The sequence below is a fragment of the Somniosus microcephalus genome, chromosome 24, assembly GCF_052327205.1.
Source record: "Somniosus microcephalus isolate GS21.2 chromosome 24, FLI_Smic_1.0, whole genome shotgun sequence".
Classification (NCBI taxonomy): domain Eukaryota; kingdom Metazoa; phylum Chordata; class Chondrichthyes; order Squaliformes; family Somniosidae; genus Somniosus; species Somniosus microcephalus.
The window spans coordinates 32,180,505-32,201,917 of NC_141010.1; the positions used below are offsets into that span (position 1 = coordinate 32,180,505).

General features: G+C 46.6%; 1 protein-coding gene across 2 annotated transcripts in view; it reads left to right on the top strand.

Annotated features, from left to right (window-relative positions):
• aarsd1 (alanyl-tRNA synthetase domain containing 1) overlaps nt 1–21,413 on the top strand; it is a 110,286-nt gene that overhangs the window by 79,919 nt on the left and 8,954 nt on the right. For both annotated transcript variants that reach the window (XM_085966413.1, XM_085966411.1), the window contains 8 exons: nt 8,022–8,150; nt 9,379–9,538; nt 10,709–10,766; nt 13,665–13,821; nt 16,139–16,255; nt 17,184–17,314; nt 18,222–18,288; nt 19,594–19,685. In XM_085966413.1, the coding sequence (XP_085822539.1) occupies nt 8,022–8,150; nt 9,379–9,538; nt 10,709–10,766; nt 13,665–13,821; nt 16,139–16,255; nt 17,184–17,314; nt 18,222–18,288; nt 19,594–19,685 (911 nt within the window). The remainder of the gene's footprint in view (nt 1–8,021; nt 8,151–9,378; nt 9,539–10,708; nt 10,767–13,664; nt 13,822–16,138; nt 16,256–17,183; nt 17,315–18,221; nt 18,289–19,593; nt 19,686–21,413) is intronic.

The window sequence follows — 21,413 nt, forward strand, 5'->3', positions numbered from 1 at the left end:
TGGTCGACCGGTCCAGGATACAAAGGGCTGGGGAGCAGTCACCTTTATACTAGGACCTGTGGGAGGAGTCAGCCGAGGCATGTCCAGGCATGTACACAGTGGAATACAAACAGGACAAACAGGAATACAAACAGTGGTTTACCACATTCACCCCTTGTTTAAAATTGAGTCCGGCGGGGTGAAGTGTATTAAAAGTTAGTGTATTGGAGTCTCTCCGGAGGTCTTGTCTGCCGCTGTGATCGGCGTGGCGACGGCAGGGGTAGTGAAGCTTCCGGCGTCGAGTCCAGCGTAGGCTGTGGCACAGGCGTGTCGTCCTCGTAGATGTCGAGCGGGTCGCGGGGCCCAGGCCTGCCGTCTGCTGGGGCTGGATATCGGATCGTTTGGGGGGGGGGGGGGGGGGGGGTGGTAGTGGGTTACTGTGGTCCCCGAGGGTGCAAGGTCTCTTATGGAGACTGTGTCCTTCCGCCCGTCCGGGTATGCGATGTAAGCATACTGGGGTTTGGCGTGGAGGAGGTCGACCCTCTCGACCAGGGGGTCCGTTTTATGGGTCCTCACATGTCTTCTCAGTAGGACCGGCCCTGGGGACGTCAGCCATGGCGGTAGCGATGTCCCTGATGTGGACTTCCTTGGGAAGACAAACATTTTCTCATGAGGGGTGGCGTTAGTGGCAGTGCAGAGCAGTGACCGAATAGAGTGGAGCGCATCGGGGAGCACATCCTGCCAGCGGGAGGTTGGAAGGCCCCTAGACTTTAAGGCTAGCAGGACGGCCTTCCAAACTGTCGCATTTTCTCTTTCCACCTGTCCGTTCCCCCGGGGGTTGTAACTGGTGGTCCTGCTTGTGGCAATACCCCTAGTTAGCAGGTACTGACGGAGTTCGTCGCTCATAAACGATGAGCCCCGGTCGCTATGGATATAGCTGGGGAAGCCGAACAGGGTGAAGAGGTTGTTCAGACATTTAATGACCGTGGCACTGGTCATGTCCGGGCAGGGGAAGGCGAACGGGAAACGGGAGTACTCATCAATAATATTGAGGAAGTACACATTGCGGTCGGAGGAGGGGAGAGGCCCTTTAAAATCGGCGCTCGAAGGGGCGAGTGGCTTTTATCAGGTGGGCCCTGTCTGGTCTATAAAAGTGTGGTTTGCACTCAGCGCAGACTTGGCAGTTCCTGGTCATGGTCCTGACCTCCTCAATAGAGTAAGGCAGGTTGCGGGCCTTGATGAGGTGGAAGAACCTGGTGACCCCCGGGTGGCAGAGGTCATTGTGGAGGACCCGTAGTCTATCGATCGCGCTGGCGCAGGTGCCACGCGATAGCGCATCCGGGGGTTCATTTAGCTTCCCGGGCCGGTACAAGATCTCGTAGTTGTAGGTGGAAAGTTCGATTCTCCACCTCAAGATCTTGTCATTTTTGATTTTGCCCCTCTGCTTGTTGTTAAACATAAAAGCAACTGAACGCTGGTCAGTGAGCAGGGTAAATCGTTTTCCGGCCAGGTAGTGCCTCCAATGACGCACAGCCTCCACAATCGCCTGGGCCTCCTTCTCAACAGCGGAGTGTCTGGTCTCCGGGCCTTGGAGGGTTCGTGAAAAGAAGGCCACGGGTCTCCCCGCCTGATTGAGGGTAGCGGCCAGGGCAAAGTCGGACGCGTCGCTTTCCACCTGGAAGGGGATGGATTCGTCCACTGCGTGCATGGTGGCTTTGGCAATGTCCTCCTTGATACGGTGGAAGGCTAAGCGGGCCTCTGCCGTCAAGGGAAAAGAGGTGGACTTGATCAGCGGACGGGCCTTGTCCGCATAGTAGGGGACCCACTGGGCGTAATAGGAGAAAAACCCTAGGCACCTCTTCAGGGCCTTGAGGCAGTGGGGCAGTGGAAGTTCCATAAGGGGACGCATCCGGTCGGGGTCGGGGCCGATGACTCCGTGTTCCACAACACAGCCAAGGATGGCGAGGCGGTTTGTGCGGAATATGCACTTCTCCTTGTTATATGTCAGGTTTAGGAGTTGGGCGGTGCGGAGGAATTTTTCGAGGTTTGCGTCATGGTCCTGCAAGTCACGGCCGCAGATGGTCACATTGTCCAGATATGGGAAAGTGGCCTGCAACGCATTTTGATCTACCATCCGGTCCATCTCCCTTTGGAAGATGGAGACCCCGTTGGTGACGCCAAAGGGAACCCTAAGGAAGTGATAGAGGCGGCCGTTTGCCTCAAAGGCAGTGTACTGGCGGTCCTTAGGGCGGATGGGGAGCTGGTGGTACGCTGATTTCAGGTCAATGGTCGAGAAGACGCGGTACTGCGCGATCTGGTTGACCATATCAGCTATACGGGGGAGTGGGTAGGCGTCCAGCAGGGTGTAGTGATTTATTGTCTGGCTGTAGTCGATGACCAGGCGCTGCTTCTCGCTGGTCTTAACGACCACAACCTGGGCTCGCCAGGGGCTGGTGCTGCCCTCAATAATCCCTTCTTTCAGGAGCCGCTCCACTTCGGTTTTAATGAAAACCCTGTCCCCGGCACTGTATCGCCTGCTCTTTGTGGCGATGGGCTTACAGTCGGGGGTGAGGTTAGCAAACCGTGGTGGGGGTGTGACTCTGAGTGTGGAGAGGTTGCACCTGGTGCGCGGCGGGCAATTTGGAAGCTGCTGGCTGCGGACTGTGAGTGGGGGTAGGGGTCCACCGTACGCCATCGTAACACTTTTAAGGTGGCACTGAAAATCTAACCCCAGCAGGACGGCAGCGCAGAGGTCAGGCAGGACCAGAAGTTTAAAATGATCGTACACGGTCCCGTCTACTACGAGTGTCACCACGCAGTAGCCGCCGATGTCCGCCGACTGGGACTCGGAGGCCATAGAAATCCGCTGTTGCGCAGGCAGGACTGGGAGAGAGCAACGCCGCACCGTGTCGGGGTGGATGAAGCTCTCCGTGCTCCCAGAGTCAAAAAGGCAGATTGTATCGTGACCATTTACCTTAATGTCCATTGTGGAACTGGCCAGTTGGTGCGGTCTCGCTTGGTCCAGTGTAACGGATGCCAGCGTAGGGGTCGGTGTGTCGCTGCGGGTATCAGATGAGGCGGTGTCGGGGGCCTGCTGCGTCCCGGCTGTCGTCCAAGATCCCCATGTGGCTGGAGGCGTCCAAAATGGCTGCTGTACCGGTGATTCGCACACGGCCGGGGAGGTCCAAAATGGCGGCCCGCATGGCCCACACGCGGCGCTGCTGGGGTTCGGGGTGGCTTTGGCCCTGCAGACGCTAGCGTAGTGTCCCTTCTTCCCGCAGCCCGAGCAGATCGCGTTTTTTCGCCGGGCAGCGCGCTCTGGGGTGTTTTGCCTGGCCACAGAAGTAGCATTTCTGGCCTTGGGGCACTGCTGTCTGGCCTTGGGACACTGCTGCGGTAGTTGGGCCGTTGTTGGGGTGTGGCTGGGGTGGCACGGCGCTATGAGGCGGTCCTACCGTGTCCCAGGCTGTCATTCCCCGTGGCGTCCACGGTGCAGAGGAGTAGGCATCCATGCCCTGGTAGGCTGCATCCAACGATAGTGCGAGTTCAGAGGCCTTGTTGAGGTCGAGGTTACTCTGCTCCAACAGTCGCTGTTGGGTGTAATTGGATCTGTGGCCCGCTACAAAAGCGTCCCGGATAAGTTCCTCTGTGTACACGGCGGCCTTTACATCCTTACAACCACAGGCCCGGCCAAGCACAGACAGTGCCTGAAGGTATTCCACGGTCGATTCCCCAGGTTGTTGTTTACGACTCCCCAGGAGGTGCCTGGCGTACACTTCGTTCACTGGGCGCGTGTACTGGTCCTTGAGGAGCTTGATAGCATCCGCGTACGAGGTCGCGTCTTGGATGACCGAGTACACTCGGTGGTTCACTTTGGAGGTCAGGACATCCAGTTTGTCCTCGTCCGATTTGATTGCTTCGGAGGCGGTCAGGAATTTTTCGAAACACTTAAGCCAGTGAGTAAACTTGGTGGATGAGTCCGCCTCCCGATGATCTAAGTCCAGGCATGCTGGTGTGAGGATCTTCTCCATTATAAAAATGTTGTTAATAAAATTGATGCGCTATCAATTACTCATAAAAGACTGAGAGTTAGAAGAGTAACTAAAGGCTTTTATTAACAACAGAATGGAGGTCTGCCTCGAGTGGTCGACCGGTCCAGGATACCAAGGGCTGGGGAGCAGTCACCTTTATACTAGGACCTGTGGGAGGAGTCAGCCGAGGCATGTCCAGGCATGTACACAGTGGAATACAAACAGGACAAACAGGAATACAAACAGTGGTTTACCACAGTGGTAAAATGCTGTTCAACTACCTTAAAAGACCCTCTCAATTGGCTGACCCGCCGCTTAGTGCCGGGCCTGCAAAGCGCAGGCAGACTTGGGGAAACTGACACGGAGACAGGTTCAGAGCAGGACCCTGACCTGCTGTCAATCGTTTAGATTTTTTGACCGCGGAACTGCCTCTGAACCCACCCTCTGAGCAAAATTCTGGCCTCGGGTTCTACAACTTTATTCGTTCCTGCATGTCATCTAATTGGAAAAAAAAAAGCATTTTTTAAATATTCCAATACAGCAATAAAGCATCGGATGAAGATTTTGTATTGACGGGTATCCCCTTACGCTGTGGAAACAGGCCCTGCGCCTGTTTGCACCAGCCGGAAAATTTTCATATGTGATTGCTGGGCAGTTGGTGGGCAATTAGCCCAACTCTGCTCCAGCAATTAGGCTTAGTGTCGGTGCAGAGGATCTGTCAAGTCGGAACTCGACAGATCACAAGTTTGGGATTTAGCGCATGCGGAAATCCTGAACTTGCTGTCCATTTCAAAGGCGGTACGACGGCTGAGTACGCCGTCATACCCACCGCAAAATATGCTCCATTAACTCTGTTTCTTGCTCCACAGATGCTGCCTGACCTGCTGAGCATTTCCAGCATTTTCTGTTTTTATTCCAGATTTCCAGCATCCGCAGTTTTGGACCAGTATAATAATTCTGCACTTGCTTCTATTAGCTGACTTCTGTGCCAGTGTTTTGTTTATTTGTCCTCTCAAAATCGACATTTAAAAAATAAGTAGATTGTGTATTACAGGAAACTTTGGTTTATCCGGAGGTTGTATGTCCGGAATACTCGATCTAACGGCAAAAATCAGGAGCCGTTTTCTATAAGTTTTTTTAGTTCTCGTTCTTTTTATTTCCCAGTCAGGCACTGCAAGGTCTGTAGCTATAGCAACAGCTTCAGCTAGAGACGCTTGCAGCTGCCTCTTTAGAAGCTGTTGCTAAGCAACAGTGTTTGTTGTCAGATACGGAGATGAAAACCTCCGTATGCTTCAACATTAACTTTGTATGTCCGGCAGTTTTGATAGATCGGCAACACGTCGGTGCCGGATATCACAAAGTTTCCTGTAAGTGTAATTATATAGTTTTTAAAAGAAAACATATAGGGGGGAATTTTCAACTGCAAGTCACTTGTTCCGCACCTGAAAAACGCGGATGGTGGGGTCCTTGGATGCCCCTTTTGCCTGCATGATTCGGGCACCAATACACAAATCGGGGCTCTGTGCTGGTTGTAGAACCTAGATTGCGAATTTCATGGAGAAATGGGCAGAGAACGCTAGTCCCAAGTTCCCAGGCGTTAAGCAGCCTCGCCAGCGGTCCTGAAGGGATCCCTGGAGGCCGCTCAGAAAAGGTAAGAATTGCTTTTTGTTTTTTTAAAAAAAAAAGAGGTTTTTGTTGGGCCAGGGGGCACATGCATGTTACTCTGGGCCCCTCAGAAATCTCTTGCCCGCCGCTGATCTGATTTTCACCCCCAACCCCAAAGAAACTGCGCCCTCACCCCGCTCCCTCCCCAACTGTGGCCATGGGCAGATATCATGGGCGCCCTGCCAATATTATGCCCATTTTAGGGCCGACTTGCAAACTCCCCCATAGTGTCATTGTTGGACCTTCCCCTTTAAAGCGTTGCCATATGGTAACGTGGGCTCTGTCGGTGTCTTGAGGGGACGGGGAAGGCAGGTTGACATTTGGGTCCTGGAACCTCTATCAGACCACTGCACTGGTGGGGTCCAAGCCCAGGTTGTGGACCTGTTCATTTTCTCATTTCCTGATTGGTAGACCCATCGGGCTGGATTTTCATTCGGCAGTCGGGAAGGAGGCGGGACTACAACGTTCGGGTTTTAGTCCCGCCTCCATCGACGTCCGGCCAATCCGTGCGATTTTTCCCTTGATTGTTGAGCCCGCCCAGCGGGCTCAGCAGGCCAATTAAGGGCCACCCGGCAACAGGTGACGTCACAGACTGAAATTTCATCTGTCAGGATGTGCTGATAGATGAAATATCAGTGTTTCACAGCTGTTTGAAGCTGTCAAACACTGACAGTCTGACTTCTAACCTGAGTCCTTCTACGCAGACTCAGTTAGAACTCTCGCCAGCACTGAAAGCTGCAGGCTGTCACTTTTGACAGATCGCAGCCATTCTGCTTTCTGTGCCGGCTGAATGATGGACTCCCGACACCTAGAGGAAGAAAGGCTGTTAAGGTAAGTACAGGTAATTTAAACTTCTTTACACACTTCAGACACACCAAACACACTTACCTTTGCACTCATGCACCCATCACTCACCTGAACACCAACATCGCGACCCCTCCAAGTCCTTCAACCCGACGGCCCGCCTGCTCTAACCTGGCGTGGTTTGGAGCCGTCGGGAATCCCACACAACACCCCTCAAAATAGGGATTAGGCTAAAAACTGCCTGTTAACTACCTGTTAACAGGCAGTTAATTGGCACTAATCCCTTCCCGCCTCGGGTCGGCGGGTCCCAGTGCGGGGCGGGTACCCGCCTCCTTTGAAACTTACGTGGAGGCGGGTTTTGGGCGAGATGGTGTCGGGACCCCCGAATTCGGGATTTTAGCCCCCCGCACGCCTAAAAGCCCGCCTCACGGCACACTGAAAATCTAGGCCATTGTGTTTCACTTTTTTTCGGTTTTAATTTCATACCTGCTGCCTCGATAGTTTTTCTTTCCTCTTTCTTTACATTTCTTTACTACTTGTGCTTTTGCTGTACATGGACTTCTCCCGTCTCTTTTCACCCGCTCACCCCACATTTACACTTTTTGTAATAAAAACAGAAAATGTTCCACACATGCATCTGTGGAGAGAGACACAGAAAGCGAGACTTGCATTTCTACAGCGCCTTTCATGACCTCAGGATGTCCCAAAGCGCTTTACAGCCAATGAAGTACTTTTTGAAGTGTAGTCACTGTTGTAATGTAGGAAACACGGCAACCAAGTTATGCACAGCAAGCTCCCACAAACAGTAGTGTGATAATGACCAGATAATCTGTTTTAGTGATGTTGATTGAGGGATAAATATTGGCCAGGACACCGGGGATAATTCCCCCTGCTCCTCTTCGAAATAGTGTCATGGGATCTTTTACGTCATCTGAGAGAGCAAACTCTGTTTAACGTCTCATTCGAGAGACGGCCTCTGACAGTGCACGCGAGTGTCAGCCTAGATGTTTTGTGCTCAAGTGGGATTTGAACCCACAACCGTCTGACTCGGAAGCGAGAGTGCTACCCACTGAGCCACAGCTGACGTTAATGCTTCAGGTCGGTGACCTTTCATCAGGACTCAGCGCTTTGTTTGTCCTTTCTATCTGTCTGCATTACCTCACTAATGAGCTTCTATATCAGTTTGCAGACCCTTTACTGCATTAACTCCCTCTCTGCGATTGGCGCATCTGGTGGTTCTCTCCCGGTTTTTCTCTCCATTTGCCCAACCTTCCTAAAATGCCTTTTTATCTCTTTGCTGATTGATTAATCTGATGAACTGTACACACCCAAAATGTCATAACCTGCCTCTTTACAGATGGTGAATGACCTGTTGTGTATTTCTAGAATTTTCCATATTTCAGATTTTTTGCTGGTGTAATCTTTTCCTTTTAACGTCATTGGCAACTTTAATGTGCGTGTCCTTGTCTTCTAATACAGTCTTGCTGTTCTCTGTTTTTCTTGCTGTTTTGTGTTTTATTTACACGATGCTTTTCATTCCAGTTTGAGACCTCGGTGGTATCGTGTACTCCAGCAGAGTTGAAAACCACTGTTCACGGGAAAAAGGAAGCTCTGAAAGGTTTTAACGTGATCCTTGAGGATACCTTACTGTTTCCAGAGGGAGGTGGACAGGTCAGAGTGGTTTGTTTCTCAGAGTTGGATGGTTTAAGGTGATTTGACTTTGCAGTGATGCATACGAACAACGACAGACAGGAAAAAAGCTGCTGGGCCATACAGCCTATGCTGTGCCTTGTGAGTCACAATATATAGACTCCGGACACCTTTCCCCACCCCCTCCAGAAGCCATGTTATCGCCTGGGACAGGCGAAAAAACAGATTTAAAAAGCTGAAAGAAATCTGGGAAATTCCTCGCCGACCCCCTTCGGGGTTTGAAACTAGTCCAGGACATCATTCTGGCCCTGATAATGTCGCGCAATACGTAGCTTTTGTACGATGTAAAAGTGGCAATTTAACTGGAGTCATATCAGTGATTAAAAGTAGGAGGAGTTAACCTGCCTGCACTTGGGTGGGGTGGGGGTGGGGAGGGGGGCCAGGGGGGAGGTTTAAACTCATTTTGAAGTCTGCGGTGCAGTAGTGTACCTCTAATCTTGTGGTGTTCAGGTGATAGCAGGACCTTGGATGAATGCCCAATGTTGTAGCTTAGCAACAAGTTATATTGAAAACACTTTTTGTTTGTACCGATGGTTCTGTTTGTTCAGCAAAGTTTTTATTTTCACTTTTAGTAATTGCCTTTCGAAGAATGGGTGTATAAACACGCGTGTGTCATCACATCGATGCCCACAGTGTACACACCTCCTGCAAGCTAGAACTAACTTAATTGCTGAAAAATTCACAAAGCGTCTACATGACCACTGCAGCCTTGAATACAGTCCAGTCTCCAACCAGTATGCACAGTATTAGTTAAAGTCTTAAAATAAAGTGGCTGAGAGGCTAAGTCGGAGATTGAGGCTAAGTGGGCCAGGAATTTGACATGGGGCCGCTCTCAAGCAGTTGGGCACTGACTGGTTTGGAGTCTGGCGTGCGGGTGAATTTTATTTAAGGGAATAAAAGAAACATCAAAGCAGCAATAGAAAATCTGGCTGCCATGCGCTCTTGTGACAATCTGATTGGCCTGTGGCTAGCATGAACCAATTTTGCCCTTTAATTGGTGCTACGTGGACCAGTCAGCAATGCTAGAGGCTCACTATAGTATTACAGACTTTTAATAAAGTAGATAGATCAGCTTGATAAAACTTGTATTTGGTGTTCGAATATTGGAAGTGCTTCAATTATTGGTGGAATTGAAGCTTTGCCTGTGCTCGGAAAGCAATGAAAACGTCATACAATTTATTTCTTAAAGCCAGATGACCGTGGGTTCATAAATGACATCCCTGTGTTACGAGTGACACGACATGGGCCCGAGGCCATTCACTTTGTGCAGTCGCCCTTGGAGCCTTTGTCTAAGGCTCAGCTGAAGATTGACTGGGAAAGACGATTTGACCACATGCAGCAACATTCAGGTACTCAGTTAATCCTTTCAGTGCAGCTTTTATGGTGTGCTCGGTGTTTCTAAAATAAACCATTCATTTTATCACTTCTAAGCAGTGAGGAGCACCCCCTCCCCTCCCCCCTCTTTCCCCCCCCCCCCCCCCCACCCCGCAAAGACTGCTTTTTGTCAAAGAGAAGTTAATTTGCACTAATTTATAGTGACCCCAGTGATAAAGCACCAAATACCAAGCGTTCAGCGGGGCTGGGGCCGTTATCACATTTTGGTCAATTCTAAATTGATATCTCAATAGGAGTTGTCATTGTACTCTTCACTTAAATTAAATATGCAATTGTCATGGTGAGCCGCTTAACAATTCCATAATTTCAGACAAAGAAGCCCTGCAGGACACGGAAGAAATTTACAGCCCGAGTCTATTCTGACGCTCCACTGCCAGACTCACTGCGCTGCCTAGGATACACCAAACTAGAAAATCTTCTGCTCAAATGACATACTGAGAAAAGTAGTATGTGTCTGACCTGCATTATGTTGGCTGGATAAAAAAACTGCATCACCCTGAAAATTTGCAGCTGTTCAGGCTGACTCGGGTGTCATAACCTCGACAGGAATCTGCTGGAATGGCTCTAGCTATGCTGGGTTCAGGCTAGCACTGAAATTTCTGGGATGGCCTGTCCGGGATCCCATACGATGCCATCAGTTTAAGGGAATGGTGGGGACTGCGCATATTGGAGTTCCTGAGCTTTCTTTGAGTGCCCCCCACCCCCCCAACTTTGTTTGACTCTGGTACCCACCCATGGTTGTGAGGCCCATCAGGGGTGCAGGCCGGGGTGATGGCCATGACCCCCATTTGGCCAGCCAGGTCTTTTTTCTTTTGTCCTAAAGTGGCCTCTAGCTTTCTGAAGGCATTGAAATCCCAGAACCCGCCTCCGAACCTGTGAACTTTGACAAAGTCTACAGTGGAGGTCTGGTGCAGACGCATCTCGGCAATTATGCCTAGAAGCCTTCACCCTGCAGATTTTGGGGCCTACTTATTTTTAAATATTAAATGCTTGATATCTTTCAATTACTGAACAAGCTTTTCAGTTTCCGAAAAAAATTTCATTTTGAGTCACTTTTGCATTAAATTATGATTAACACAATTTTTTTACAATAAATGTGCACCTTTTATTGCATTTTGTTTCAGGACAACATTTAATTACAGCCATAGCAGATTTGATGTTTGGCTTCGAAACTACCTCATGGTAAGCGCAAAATTATAAGTAAAGTTACCATTTCCTGATTACACCTATTTTTTTCCTCCAGTTTATATTGTTGAATAATCATTTAGCATAGTGAGGGAAGGCCATTCAGCCCATCTTGCCTACCCTATCCGGAGTCAATGATTGATTTGATCATGGACTTCCTTCTCACACCACTTGTTTCTCCCCTACTTTAAGGAACACTGGCCTGGATTTTCAAGTTTCCAACCCGCCTGGAGCGGGAGAGCCGGTCGACCGTGGAAAACCCAGAAAACCGGGTTTCCCACACGTGTGACGTCATGGGCAGGTTCCCCGCCCGGAAGCCAGCCTGATTTGACAGGCTGGCTTCCAGTTGGGCGGGGAACGCTGGTTGGACAGGACGCTGCAGCAACAGGTAGGCGTGGGGTCCGATCCCCAACCCCGGGGGTGAGTTCGATCGGGGGGGGGGGGGGGGGGGAGGGGGAGGTCCGATCCCCGACCCCGGGGAGGGACGGGCTGCTGGTGGGCGAACTTGGGAGGCCAGGAGGAAGCACTCATGCTCCTCCGGGCGCACAAGGATTGCTCCCCGAGGCTGTGCTCGCCTCGCTGCAGCTACCGGGGATTCCTGGTCTGCCGCAGTAAAACCAGCAGGTTAAAGCAAAGGCTTCAGGGCCTCATTATCATATTTAAAATGCCAACCCGCCTCCTGGCAGCGGGCTGGCTGCCCAACCCCTGTCCCACCTGAGTAAAAGTTGAAAGTGGGCAGGTTGGGTCGGGATTTAGATTTTTAAAACTTTTAACCGCCACCCATTTTATCATGTGAAAATTCCCCCCACTAAGTTCCTTCTCCAACTTCTCTGAATAAAATCAAACCATGCCGCTAATATCTTTATAACTTTAATTCCCCTTCTCAACAGATGTTGATTCAGCTCCCTTTTTTAAAGGTGTCAAGTTCAATCTGAGCCAACTTCCTCTTCTACAAGTTTGACTCAAATCTCCACTATTCTGGGGGCTGGTAGTTTTTTGTTTCTATTCTCCAATCTTGGTTATGAGTTCGTCCTCTAGTCTTATACCCAGTGTCCAAGTTAAATAGCTTGTTTACTTCAACCTTATTAATCCCTCTCATTATTTATAGCCCTGAATCGTACCTCCCTCGGTCTTCTTTTCCCCTGAGGAAAATAATTTAAATCATTGGCTCCTTTTCTTCACAGCCTGGTACCCTAAGGACTGGAACCACCCTAGTCAGTCTTTTCTGAACCTGTATGTTTAACATTTTGTTTACTTGTGTTGCTGAAACTATGAGTAATGTTATGTCCTGTGGGATAACAAAAAAAATCCCATCAGTTTTCTAGTGGTGGTACTGTCCCAGCCGCCTGTCGTGCAGTAGAGGTATAGCATGGACCATGTACAGCAGGCACTTCAAAGCACTGGAGAGGTACCACCAACGCTGCCTCCGCAAGATCCTGCAAATCCATTGGCAGGATAGGTGCACCAACGTCGGTGTTCTTGCTCAGGCCAACATCCCCAGCATCGAAGCTTTGACCACGCTCGATCAGCTCCGATGGACGGGTCACATCGTCCGCATGCCCAATACGAGACTCCCAAAACAATTGCTCTACTCGGAGCTCCAGCACGGCAAGAGAGCCCCAGGTGGGCAGAGGAAACGCTTCAAGGACACCCTCAAAGCCTCCTTGGAAAAGTGCAACATCCCCACCAACACCTGGGAATCCCTGGCCCAAGACCGCACAAAGTGGAGGAGAAGCATCCGGGAAGGTGCCGAACACCTCGAGTCTCTTCGCCGGGAGCAAGCGGAAGCCAAGTGCAAACAGCGGAAGGAGCGCATGTCAACCCAAGCACCCCACCCACCCGCCCCTTCAACCACCACCTGCCCCACCTGTGACAGAGACTGTAGGTCCCGCATTGGACTCATCATTCACCTGCAAACTCATTTTTAATGTGGAAGCAAGTCATCCTCGGTTCCGAGGGACTGCCTAAGAAGAAGAGGTACAGGTAAAGGGAGCTCTTTTTGAGAGGCTGGCGGTACAAGGGTTTAGAAAGCGAACCTTTATTTCTGGGATGTCAGCTTCAACCCAACTCGGACTAATGGGATAAAGGTTTTGTGTCTCTATTGGCTGTTAGGGTGCTGGTTGAGATGAGACAGGAAGGGTCTTGAATCTCACCAGTAGACTATCCAATTCGCAAGTGCTTGTTGTGAACACTAGGTCCAAAGGGAAAATTGTCACATTTCCCAGCACTGATATTCATCAGCTTGATGAGCACAAATTCACTAAAAATTCTTTTGAAAGAGAATCTCTCCACAAACTAGCCAGCACATGGTTCAAAGCACCAGGAAGATTGTTTCTTTCCTTTTGAGAAGTAACGCCATCACAGCCACCTGTTTTCCAGAATATTTACTGATTACGGAAGAACTTTGTCTTGCCGATATGTTCACTAGTATTGTACATACGGTCATACGAAAATGACGGGCGGGAAAAGACCAGTTGCTCCATCAAGCCTGCCCCATGCCCATGATGGTTGGAGCTTCATGACTAGACACTTCCCAACCCCCACAGCCATGTAATCTCCTGGGAGAGATGAAAAAACAGAGGAAAAACCCAGGGCCAATAAGGAAAAAGAAACTCTGCAAAATTCCTCTCCAACCCCCTCAGGCGATCAAAACCAGTTCAGGAGATTACATGGACCAAGGGTTTGTAATCTGTTAATCCGCTTACCTTCCATATGATGCAACCTCTGCCCCAGTCAAGAACCGGTCCAGGTTCCTCGTGGTAATATATATCTAGTTAACAAAATAAAATACTCCAGTAGCTTCTGTGAAGACAACAAAATGTAATTCATTTTCCAGTGTTGGAAGCCGTGCTAGAACAGATCTGTAATTTGGGACCATTAATCTTTGTTTTGCAGGGAGCTAGGTCGGCAGCGTGGTTTCATTGAACTGGACACGCCTTCGATGACTGGTGAGGAGGTTGCAGCTCTGGAGATAGCAGTAAATGAGAAAATCAGGGAGCACATTCCTGTCAATGTGCGCATTGTATCTGTGGATGACCCAGAGGTAGAAAAGGTAATTGACGATCGAGAAAGGTTTAGTCTTCGATATCGATACTTTGCTCGCCTCCCCCACACCCCCTCCAGTTTGGTCCCTGCTGTCCTGAGTGCGCCGACTCATAACTGGGTTTTGGTTCCACGGATGCCAGTACCCAGCCTAAGTGGCATCCTCCAAGTGCAATGCGAGCCTCGGCACTGAGTGTTGGCAGGCTATTGTGTAGAGCTTCACAGCCAAGCTCAATCCTGTCCTCACCTGGACTTTTCAACAAGGACCAATAGTTGATGATCAGGATTGAAACCCTGGTTGATTTTTCTCTTCCCCTTGCCTAGCCCAGCCCATGGATGGTGCAGCCAACTACAGTGCCTCATTACTGCCCTGGCTCAGAATTACAATCTCCTCACAGGCTGGAAATTGAACCTGCGACCTTCTGGTCTGTATGGCTTAATGCTATGATGGAGGAATATCAGATAAGTAACAATTAAGGAAGATTTACTTTTGTTGTAAAGATATTTTCTGTCACAAAAGTATCCATGGTGTATAAGGTACTAACTAAAACTAGATCGACTTGGAACTGTTAAATGAATAATGAGGACCTATGGCCAATGAATGATTTAGATCATTATTGGTCAGGACACACCCATATTAAATAACCGTTGCCATTAAAACACAATGAGCTGCACTAACTCAGTGCAGCATGCCATTTAGAATCAGGAAGGCTGTGTAAATCCACAATACTTTTAGAATTTAAGTAGTGTTACTAAAAGGAAAGTTCATTATTGCCAAACACAATGTCAGAAGAAAATTTTAGTCAAATAAATCTAGATGAAAGATTAGGTTAGAGTGTATGACATGTCTGTAACATCTTAAACCGGGGGATCAAGTCCAAGGAACTTTGGCACACCACCTGATCCCCAAGATTGTATTACAGCTCTTGACTCACTCCAGCTTGGCTGTTCTTTTCAGATTAGTTTATTTTTTGTACTAACATGAGATACTGTGCTGCAGAATCTGTTATCATCTGTGGATGTCTTGCCGCGATGTTGCTGGTTACTCTTATGACAGATTTAGGGATACGGCACCAGTTCTGATGCAGTTCCTCAGAGAGATTAGCTTGTGTCTGGAAATGTCAGTAATAAAGTAGCATTTTGCTACTGCGAGACTGGGAAGTTATATTGCTTGCCAGTATTATAAAGAGGAAGGCTTATCTAATCTATGTACTGTATTGCTGTTCATGCTGTGCATTTGCAGATTTACCTTTGCTGTTGCTACAGCTGTAGCAGAATCATTCTCAGTACTGTGAAGACAGTAATGTTACAAATACTGCAAACTGGAAATTTCACCTGGGTCTTCGATGTTGGGGATTCACGCTTACTGTGGACAAATTTTATGTGTGTGAGGGAAATGCATCTTTGGAGTTGCAGTTTTAACTCTGCTCTTGTGTTACTACAATGCCCAGAGTGCACTACAGCAAGCCAGCCACAGAACAACCAAATAACATTTGTGTGAGCGATTTGGGGGGGGGGGGGGGGTGGAAACATCAAAAGTTAAAAGATTTCAGTTTTTTCAGCGTTTTATAAATCTTAAGCCATCCTAAGCTAAAGGAGTGGTTTGGAATGAGTTTTTTTTTGTTCTTGTGTTTCTGAAGGAGACTGGTGTTTGCAGCAGGGCTGGTGGGGGTGTTTATAATAACGAGCTTGGATATTGTGGCTGGAGTCACTAATACAGCCAAGCCCAGGCCATGGCAAGTGGGGGGGGCGGGGGGGGGAACTTTCCTGGGACAGTGCTGCATCAAAAATAGTTACAGCAGGATTTACAAATCTATAGTGGGAAGTAAGGGTGAGACAAGATAACTTTTATAGTCATAAATAACTGGAAAAAAAGGGTTAGGATAAACAAAATATTTGCAGCTTAAACAGGTACTGCAAATCCAGAGGGGGCGGGGATTTATAATGTAAATAACTGAATAAGAGGACAAAGGGAGGGAAAAGCAAAGTTACTTGCATCTTAAGCAAGTTTTTTAAAGTGGTAGATGAATAGGATATTATAATATATCTGTGAGGCCTGTATCTTTCCGTTTCAATAAGTTGGATAATATGTTAACTTTTTGTCAGTCGTGCGAAATATTGCTTCAGTAAATTTTCTGTGCTTAAGAAAAGCCGAACTGCTGTCATGTTTCAGCTGCAGTGGGATGACATCAGACATCAAAAACTGCGCTCCATGTTCTGCAATACCAGTGTGCAATGCCATGGGAGATCTATTGTATTAAAAATAATGCAAAGCATTTCATTGGTGTTCTTTTTATTGCGGCTACTCGTAAATGTTTGCTTCGTAGGTGAGAAGTCGGGATTTACCAGATGATCATGCAGGCCCAATCCGAATTATCGACATTGTAGGAATTGATGAAAATATGTGTTGTGGAACACACGTCTCGAATCTCAGTCACCTACAGGTGAGAGTATGACAACGTCCATTAAAGAGCGACGCAGACAGTTTCCATTTATTTCAGTAAATTGTGGAGTAGCAATTTACTTTCTTTCTTGGAGACAGGAAGGAGCAAATTAATGTGGATATGCTTGTGCTTTTAAAGTTCAGGTCCTTTGATGTTGTTTCACACTGGGTAACAAAAGAGAAATTTTCTTCATGGTTTCAAGTGTAAGGGATTCGCAACTTACTACCATTGTGCGACCTTATCAAGAGAGAATTTCATTTTCATGAACAGCCAGCTATTCAATCCAGAAACCTAGCTGCAAATTTCAGTACCAGGGTTATCATCCAAACTAGCATACTGACGTTCCTGTGACTTCTGCCCCTCAGCTCTCTGAAGCTACGTACTGGGACTTGGCTCTGATTTAGGGCCAGTACTCTACTGACCCATAATACGAATGATCACTCATTCACTGTTGCTTTTCTAAAATCATTGCTGCATTTTCGTTATATATACCCCGTTCAGCCCACACTACTTGTTCAGTAATGACTAACCATGAATTTAACTTTACATCCATCGAGCAGAAGCTTTGCACTCTGGTGCACCTTTTTCTCCTCAAAATAGGCTTACCTTTCCCTTGTCTTAACTGAGATAAATGTTATTTTTTTATCTCTAAGCCAATTTGCATGTAATCTAGACAGTTGAAGAATTTATATGCAAAATGTTTAATACATTATAGAGATAACAGTTTTATTTGTTTACTGAGCTATTTATTTAGGCCCCTCCCATATTGCTTGTGACCGAGTCTAGTGTAACACCACAACGCAATCACAATCCTCAATCACCCTCCCTCCCTCCAGAGTCAGTGACACCTTTTCAACTGATCAGAATTGTTTTTGCTATTGATCCGATTGTAGCCCTGATAATCTGTATATCTTGGTCTATTACTCAGGCCATTAAAATTTTAGGGACAGAAAAAGGGAAGAAGAACAAAACAAACTTGATTTTCCTGGTTGGGAACAGAGTGCTAAAATATGCAGAGAAAAGCTATGCAGTGGAAAAGGCTTTAACATCGCTTCTCAAGTAAGTGGAATGCTCTTCCCGGCAGATCACGATGTAAAGTAGCAGGAATCACTTCTGTGCTGGGCTGCTCTATTTATAGAATTGTACCCATTTCTAAGAACATTAATGCAATTGTTGAACATCCGTGGGCTAAAAATACAAATGGTCTCTGAAATATAGTAACTTTAAACTTTGATCTGTTCTGTTGGCAATTTATATACTGACGTTCCAGTATTGGGTTTGAATATATGGCTGCATCTTATGGCTTGTTCGTGAGGACAGATAACAAGGCTGAGCAGCTTGGATTCATTTTGCTGCAGGTGAGGAAGTCTGAGGATATCTAGAATTGCTTTTATACCACTGAGCAGGTTTCAGGAGCGCAATCTAGGTGTGCAGCTCTTTGGCATTTTGCATTCCAGTAACGTGCATTGCAGCGTGTCAAGCATGCACAGCCTGGCTGTGACACTTTGACCAGAGAGTGTGCTTGAAGTACCGTTGTCAAGGCCACCAAAATGCATTTTCGAATCGGTCAGGAAGCTTCTGTTTTCTCTTTTTAAAGAAGCAGAATCTTCCAGGCTGTAGGTCCTTACAAAGCATAGGTAGCAGTTGGCATTGACTGCGCGAAAGCCACGTGTCAGGGACTGTTGGAATGAGAGCAATAGAATGCTGGATCCTAAAGCAGGCTCACAATCCACTTTACAAAAGTATCTTAAATAGTAATTTTTGTAAGGACTGTGTTGGGAGGGAGAAACCCAACTCAACTATGGTCAACTCTTCTTTGTGTCTTGACAGAATGTAGCAAGAATGTCTTATGCTGTTCAAAACTTTGATGTGTGACGTTGAATAGATTGTTTAGAATTCCTGTGGATTGATGGCTGTTTATAAGCAAGCATTGGTTGGTGCGAATTGTGTTCACTTAATTTTGCAGGAATGGGCCAGAGGAACACATTGAAGCTGTGGATAAACTGCAAAAATCAGTCAAATTGCTACAGAAGGTATTGCCGAAAATTCAGTCTGATTGCGCAAGTTGCCAATTAAGAACTTTAGTTTACCACTATATAATAATCTAAATAATGTTGGAATGACTATAGTGAAAATGTTCTTTAAGGAAGCTTTTGGGGAAAAGAATGTCCTGATAGAGATTAGCAAATTACGCTGAATATGTTTTTGAACTGTAGGAATCGCTTACATCTAAAATTTTAAGGTATATTCAGCCTGTTGTATTTTGGAATTGGATTAAGATTAGCATTGCTCTATCTGTTGTTTTAGCAGAGAGGTTAACCCATTTACAATAAATGGGTTAATGCCTGTTTTTAAAATGGGGAACAGAAGAATATTACACGAACACTTGAAGCATTTGTGCTCTAATATCGCCAACAGTAATTTCTAGGTTAATACTTCAAGCTTCACATATTACAAAATGGTTACTGAAGATTTCAGTGAGTTCAGCAGTAAAGAGCTTCACCAAGTGGACATCCTTTGTATGTTACCTGCAACATAACAAATAGGTTTACGATCTTGTTCCTCATGGAGTACAAAGGAAAACTTCTCCCAAATGTACATTTTCAGTTAATTGTGACTGGGTTAGCACCAGTTTTGTATAGATTGAGAGCACTTGTTGAAAAGGGAATATAAATGACACCTTCTGTTGCTTGGGAAGATGCATTACTCTGTGAAAACATTGCTTTTGCCTTGTTAAAGTCACATCTGAGCTCTTCTGGTTTAACTGAAAAATATATCCCTCTCCATACATTTCTGTGGAACTGTCACACACAATTGTTTTCGACCACTAGATCTTTGGTAGCAGAGTTAATCAACAGATCATTTTGCAAAGCACCCGATGAATGATTATTAAAGTTTATGTAATCAATTCCACTTTTTTGTGTTCCATTACGAACAATTTTAACACACAAAATACTTACATTTAATATTCATACTTAACAAATTCATACTCTTGGTGTGGGATTCACACGCTGGGAGAGTATATTGGGAACCTGGATGCAGAGGTCAACGGGACCTTGAGGATTTTGCATCCATTTACAATTAATGGACAGGTACATCATGAGGCCCGCTGTCTTCTGCTCCTGAAATCCCAACATACACTCCCTGCACATGCGACTGTACCAAGAGAAAGCCTTTGTAAAATCTGCCCTCAAATCGTATTTAGAGTTTGTATTCTATGGCTGTCACCACAAGCTCTCGATGTGATATATATCTATTTTATTTTGAACATTGTTGGGAGAAACTCAACCGTTGGGTGGAACTTTCACACATTGTTTTTTTTTTTCTGTGCTCTAAAGAACAATCTAAACCTGCTCAGGGATTTGGCTCTGTTGACAGCAAAAAGCTTTAAGAGTGATCCGAACAAGGGCAAGATATTCGTTTTGCATAGGTGAGTAACTTGATATTCTGCCAATACTTTGTATATACACCAGAGATGATTGAGTTTAGAGCACAGTTCTAGTGTTCTTTCATTGAAAACAATGGCACAATATGCAGGTCACAATTTTGCTTTTTTTGTATGCCATGTACCATGTAATACAAGGGATGCAGGTCACATAGCAGGCACGTCCTTACTTGCAATGGGAGAATGCAGGTGTGGTGAAAGCAGAGTTTACATGCTGCTGTAGGGATACAGCTGTTCCAGTGATTCGTGACCCTGGACAGCAGAAAGTCATAGAAAGTCACACGTACATGTTGGGTTTGTTAATTAAAAGTGATTATTTAATGATTTGAACAATTCACACAAGCATCAAGCAAATCAATAAATGCATACAACCTTTTAAACCAAGGATCTCGGCAACAAGGCAGAAGAGTGATCAGCTCCCTCTTAGCCTTTGAGGTTTCTTCTTGTTCTTGGACGTCCTTCCTCTAGGCCAGGGGTTCTCGACCTTTTTGCTTCTGAGGTCCCCCTCCTATGTTATAAAAATTCCACGGACCCCCTGTAACACAACACAAGTATCTTTTCTAATAAAAATTAGTTATACAATTTAGCATACATTTATTGTTACTTTTGTTTTACTTTTAACTTCATTGTTACCCTCCAGTCTTTCCCCTTCTCGGGCTGAGATTCTTTCCTTTCTCCACGCTCCGATTGACCAGACATTTTTCATAATTATTCTTCCAATTTGCAAGTTTTTGGTACCTTAAGCAAACATTTTTTTTTAATGCATATACTGTATAAATATGGCACTGGACACAATTCTAATTCCCAATGGCACAGCAGACAGTAACTCAATTGCAACTTTCCCATTCTTGTAAATTCACTCATGGAATTACAGAATCATAATATGTGACGTAAGAAAACTACTAGGCACTTGGTCAGAGTATTAAACAAGGCTTTAATTGACTTTCACAACATGGAAGTCTAGTTATCCTTCACAAGTTCCTGTTTACAAAATGTCCCTGAGCAAGCTGGGCCCGTGCCCGAGTATTTATACTCTCCCTGGACAGCGCCACCAGCAGGCCGCCCAGTATATTTCATAAGTCCTTTCGAAACATAGAAGATAGGAGCAGGAGTAGGCCATTCGGCCCCTCGAGCCTGCTCCGCCATTCAATGTGATCGTGGCTGATCATCCAAATTCAGTACCCAGTCCCTGCTTTCTCCCCATACCGCTTGATCCCTTTAGCCTTAAGAAATATATCCAACTCCTTCTTGAATATTTTTAATGAATTGGCCTCTACTGCCTTCTGTGGTAGAGAATTCCACAGGTTCACCACACTCTGGGTGAAGAAATTCCTCCTCATTTCTGTCCTAAATGGCCTACCCCTTATCCTTAGACTGTGACCCCTGGTTCTGGACTCCCCGGCCATCGGGAACATCCTTCCTGCATCTAGTCTGTCTAGTCCTGTCAGAATTTTATAAGTTTCAATGAGATCCCCTCTCATTCTTCTAAACTCCAGCGAGTACAAGCCCAATCGACCCAATCTCTCCTCATACATCATTCCTGCCATTTATGTCAATATGCATATATAATATCTGCATTAATGATTTCGTTTAATACAATTCAGTTGCACAGCAATTGTAACAAGCCCTGTCTTGACCAGTGATTTTCCACTCACATGGCACATGCATACACTGACGCCAAAAACAGATAAACACGTTTCCAAATTTTGGGCT